We start from the raw sequence: 4,835 nt of genomic DNA, 5'->3' as shown, positions 1-4,835 counted from the left end.
GGGGCCCCGTCCCGCTCGGAGGAGCCGCCCGGTGTAGCCGGATTCCGCCTGATGCCCCACGGAGAGGGGGCGAGGGCGGGCAGGGGGAGCAGCCGGAGCTGCCGGCCGAGCCCCGGCACCGGCCTCTGGCGTCCTGGTGATTTTGGGGTGGCTTTGGGCCACGCCTCCGGTCCCCTTTGTCCTGGGGGGGGGGACAGGACACACACACACACACACGACACCCTAAGACGGCGCCATCCCCCCCCCGGGCCCCAAGCCCCCGTCAGAGTTCGGGGAAGACGGTGTAGACCTCGACCTCGCAGAGAGCCAGCTGCTCCTCCCGGCCGGGGACGGCGACGGTGACGTAGCGGCCCTGCAGGCCCCGGCAGCAGACGGTGCTGAGCGAACCGGGGCCGGCGTCCGTGATGGTGCCGCAGCTGCCGGGGAGGAAGAGACGGGGCTCAGGAGACGGCGGCACCCGTGGGGCGGCGATGCCCACCCCCAAACCGCCCCCCTCGTTTTCGGCTCACATGGGGTTGTCCCTGCCGCGCTCGGCCGGCGCGTCCCCGACGTGGACCCGCGCTCCCCGCAGCCGCTGCCAGCAGCAATCCTGCCGGTTCTTCACCACCACGGTCGCCACGGCGCGGCGCCCGCCCAGGTCCACGCTCCACCACGGCTCCCGCTCTCGCCGCGTGTGGCTGCAGGAGCCGTGCTGCCAGACGCCGTCCCGGTTGCCGTCCACCGCCTTGGAGGCGACGCCGGAGCCGTTGGAGGTGGAGGACTGCGTCGCCCGCTGCTCCCGCGCCACGTTGGGGGCTGCAAACACCACGGGGCGGGTGGGTGGGTGGGTGGCGGGGTGCCGGGGACGGGGACGGGGCTCTGCCGGAAGCTCACCTCCCGGCAGCGGGGCGCAGCCTTGCCGGATCACCTCCACCTCACACAGCACCAGCGCGTCCTCCCGGCCGGAGATGAGGATGGAGACGTAGCGACCGCGAAGCCCGTGGCAGCAGACGGTGCTGAGCGAGCCGGGGCCGGCGTCTGTGATGATGCCGCAGCTGCCGGGAGAGGGGGAAGGAGGAGGAGGAGGAGGAGGAGGAGGATGAGCCGGCGCGGTCCCAGCGGGGGTCCCGGCAGTGGTGAGGGGTCTGGGGCTCACACGGGGTTGCGCCGGCCGTGGTCAACCAGGGAGTCGCCGACGCGGACTTCGGCGCCCTTCAGCCTCTCCCAGCAGCAGTCGCGGCGGTTCTTCACCACCACGGCGTAGACGGCGTGCCGGCGGCCGAGATCCACGCGCCACCACGGCTCCGGCTCCTCCGCGGTGTGGGCGCAGGAGCCGTGCTCCCAGTCACCGTCCTGGTTCCCATCGACGGCGTTGCCAGCACCGCTGCCGGCGTCCAGCACGGAGGACTGGGCGGCCGGGCGGCCCAGGGCCACGTTCTGGGCTGCAGGGACAGCCGGGCTGGGGGTGACGTGTCCCCAAAAGACACCCCCCACCTCCTCCCCGACCCCCGGTGCCCCCCCAGGCCACTCACCCCCGGGCAGCATGGCGCAGCCCTGCTCCACCACCTCCACCTCGCACAGGCTCAGCCGCTCCTCCCGGCCGGGGACGGCGACGGTGACGTAGCGGCCGCGCAGCCCGCGGCAGCAGACGGTGCTGGTGGAGCCGGGGCCGGTGTCGGTGATGGTGCCGCAGCTGCGGGGATGGGGACAGGGGCGGGGGTGAGCGAGAGCCGAAGCAGCCGTGCACCGCGGGGCCGGCGCGGCGGCACTCACACGGGGTTATTGGTGCCGTGGCCGGCGAGGGAGTCCCCAACGTGGACGCGGGCGCCCTTCAGCCGGTGCCAGCAGCAGTCCAGGCGGTTCCTCACCACCACGGCCGCCACGGTGCGGCGCCAGCCCAGGTCCACTGTCCACCACGGCTCCGGCTCCCTCTCGGTTTGAGAGCAGGAGCCGTGCCTCCAGTTACCGTCCCGGTTCCCGTCCACAGCGTTGATGGCACTGCTGGCCCGGCCGGCTGTGGAGGACTGTGCCGCCGGGCGCCGCAGGGCCAGGTTTTGGGCTGGGGGATGCCACGGGAGGGTGACGCCAGCTCTGGGTGCTCACTGCCAGCGGTGACCCGTGGCCGAGCATCACCCCACGGGCACAGAGCTGGCGCTGGGGACTGTCCTTCCCCCATCCCTCCAGGCACGCCCACGCCGCGTCCCGGCACACCGAGGTGCCACCAGCTCAGGGAGACGCGTGACGTCCCCGTCCCCCACACCCCCCCGTTTCCCCCCGGGTGCTGCCGGGACTGAATCACCTCTGCAGGGCTCAGGGAGGTCGGCGCTCGCCGGCGGCCATCCGGCACGTGCCGGCTCCCTTGCCAGGGGGGTCTTTTGGTCCTTACCGCCGGGCGGGGGGACGCAGCTCTGTGCCGTCACCTCCACTTCACAGAGGACGAGGAAATCCTCCCGGCCGGGGATGATGATGAAGACGTAGCGACCCGGCAGCCCGTTGCAGCAGACGGTGCTGGTGGAGCCGGGACCGGTGTCCAAGATGGCCCCGCAGCTGCCGGGAGGGAACCGTCACGGCTACGGCTGGTGGGAGAGTCCCGTGCCGGGGTGGGGGACCTCGCCGGGGGCCCCACTCACACGGGGTTGCGCTTGCCGTGGTCGGCCAGGGAGTCCCCGACGTGGACCTGGGCGCCGAGGAGGCTCTCCCAGCAACAGTCGCGGCGGTTGGTGACGGTGACGGCGTAGACGGCGTGCCGGCGGCCCAGGTCTACACGCCACCACGGCTCCGGCTCCTTCTCGGTGTGGGCACAGGAGCCGCGCTCCCAGTCGGCGTCGCCGTTCCCATCCACGGCGTTGGCGGCCAGGCTGACGGCGTTCAGCGTGGACGACTGGGCGACGGCGCGGCCCCGTGCCACGTTGGGGGCTGGAATTGCCGGAGGGAGCGTGGCACGAGGCTGCCGGCTCCGGCTGCCGCCCCACCGGCCCCCCCCCACCCCTCAGGGAGCCCCTCACCTCCAGGCAGGGGGAGGCAGCCCTGCAGCACCACCTCCACCTCGCACAACACCAGCGCGTCCTCCCGGCCGGGGATGAGGATGGAGACGTAGCGACCCGGCAGCCCGGCGCAGCAGACGGTGCTGAGCGAGCCGGGGCCGGCGTCCATGATGGTGCCGCAGCTGCCGGGGTGGAAGAGACGGGGCTCAGGAGACGGCGGCACCCGTGGGGCAGCGATGCCCACCCCCCCCCACTCCCAAACCCCTCCCTCGTTTTCGGCTCACATGGGGTTGTCCCTGCCGCGCTCGGCCGGCGCGTCCCCGACGTGGACCTGCGCTCCCCGCAGCCGCTGCCAGCAGCAATCCTGCCGGTTCTTCACCACCACGGCCGCCACGGCGTGGCGCCCGCCCAGGTCCACGCTCCACCACGGCTCCCGCTCTCGCTGCGTGCGGGCGCAGGAGCCGTGCTGCCAGACGCCGTCCCGGTTGCCGTCCACCGCGTTGGCGGCAATGCTGATGTTGGGGAAGACGGAGGACTGGCTGGCCGGGCGCCCCAGCGCCGCGTTATAAGCTGCCAAGGCCGGGGGGTGGTGGTGGTGGTGGGGGGTGTGTCAGCCCATCACCAGGGCGTCCCGGCGAGGCTTCGTCCCACTGGGAGCGACCTCGCGGATGCTCCCACCGGCGAGGAAGGGCGAAAGGTTGGGACTCACCGGCTGGCGGGAGGAGGCAGCCCTGGGCGGCCGGATCCTGTGCCAGGACCTCGCCGAGCAGCAGCAGAGCCCAGGGCAGGGCCATGGCGCGGGGGCTGCGGAGGAAGGGGGACGCGGCGGTTGGGGACCACCCTGATCCCCAGGGGAGAGGGTCCCACCACCGGGAGAGGGTCCCGACCCGCTCCCCGGATGTATCCCAAGCCCACCTGGCTCCCGCGGTCTCGCCGTCGGCGCTTACCAACAGACGCGCAGGTGAGGGTAAGGCTGGAGAGTCCCCGCCGGCCCCTCTGCGATGCTCCGGCCACCGGCGCACCCTCACCGCCTCCCTGCTCTAGCACGACGCCGGGAAAACCTGAAGGGAAGAGGATGAGGAGGAAAGCTCCGGCGCCGCGGCTTTTACCTCCCGTGCCGTGGGTCGTGCCGTGAGCTGGGGTTTCCTCCAGGGCTGGTGCAGGAGGAGGAGGAGGAGGAGAAGGAGGAGGAGGAGGGATGGAGGGGGCTGCGTGGCGCCGGCGTCCCTCGGGGACCGCGGCACCCGGCTCCACTGGTTAATGTTTAAAAGGGTTTTGGCAATGCGGTCAGGCGCTGCTGCGGCGTGACCTTCCCGAACCGTGGACGACACCGCGCCGGGAAGGGACGGCGCGTCCCGCGGGAGCCCAGCGCCAGGAGGAAACCGGGGCGTGAAGTTCTCCAGTTGGAAACCAGTTACCCCAGCCCTGCCGGGGCGGTTTCGGTTGTCCAAGAGCTGCCGGCGGCAAAAACCAAACCGTTTTTGGGGTGGTGGTGGGGGGTGGTGGTGTGGGGAAGGGTTTCATCCTCCCTGAGGGTCCCCGAGAGCCGGGCGCCGGGGGAAGAGCACCCCAATTTTGGCTGGAAAGGGGGTAGGGAAGGAGGACGGCACGTCGGGGCTGGCTGCTCCGGCTCCTCGCCGGCGCCCGGAGTGGCTGCTCGCTGGGGCGGCGCAGGCGGGGCGCGGGCAGGGCACGGGCAGGGGGCCAGAGCCGCGCTGGCGCCCCGGCGGTCCTGGGCATGGTGAGGGCGGGGACCCCGGCACCCTCCACGGCGACGCAGTGATGGGCCCCGGTTCTCCATCACCACGGTGACAACCCCCCCTCGGTGCCACGGTGACGGACCCCCTGGTGCCACGGTGATGGACCCCCTCC

The 4,835-nt window shown here is 72.7% G+C and overlaps 1 protein-coding gene across 1 annotated transcript; it reads right to left on the bottom strand.

The window, feature by feature from the left end:
* Positions 1-262: 262 nt before the first annotated feature.
* On the bottom strand, positions 263-3,757 carry LOC143174007 (uncharacterized). Its single transcript, XM_076364119.1, has 10 exons — positions 3,673-3,757; positions 3,248-3,533; positions 2,985-3,145; positions 2,610-2,895; positions 2,366-2,526; positions 1,753-2,038; positions 1,512-1,672; positions 1,136-1,421; positions 510-1,034; positions 263-416 (listed from the first exon to the last, which is right to left on the bottom strand). Exons 1-10 carry the CDS (start codon positions 3,755-3,757, stop codon positions 263-265), a joined length of 2,391 nt encoding a protein of 796 aa, XP_076220234.1.
* Between the last annotated feature and the right edge of the window lie 1,078 nt (positions 3,758-4,835).

The sequence above is a fragment of the Aptenodytes patagonicus genome, unplaced genomic scaffold, assembly GCF_965638725.1.
Source record: "Aptenodytes patagonicus unplaced genomic scaffold, bAptPat1.pri.cur scaffold_605, whole genome shotgun sequence".
In the NCBI taxonomy this organism is placed as follows: Eukaryota; Metazoa; Chordata; class Aves; order Sphenisciformes; family Spheniscidae; genus Aptenodytes; species Aptenodytes patagonicus.
The sequence above is the reverse complement of the archived record's forward strand: the minus strand, read 5'-3'. Positions and strand labels throughout refer to the sequence as shown.

What these genes read in the sequence shown, in the direction of transcription:
- LOC143174007 (XM_076364119.1), bottom strand. Translation starts at nt 3,757, where the DNA reads ATGGCCCTGCCCTGGGCTCTGCTGCTGCTCGGCGAGGTCCTGGCACAG. An exon ending in CTGCCTCCTCCCGCCAGCCG is followed by an intron (nt 3,534 to 3,672) that starts GTGAGTCCCAAC and finishes CGGCCTTGGCAG; the next exon opens with CTTATAACGCGGCGCTGGGG. An exon ending in CGCGGCAGGGACAACCCCAT is followed by an intron (nt 3,146 to 3,247) that starts GTGAGCCGAAAA and finishes CCACCCCGGCAG; the next exon opens with CTGCGGCACCATCATGGACG.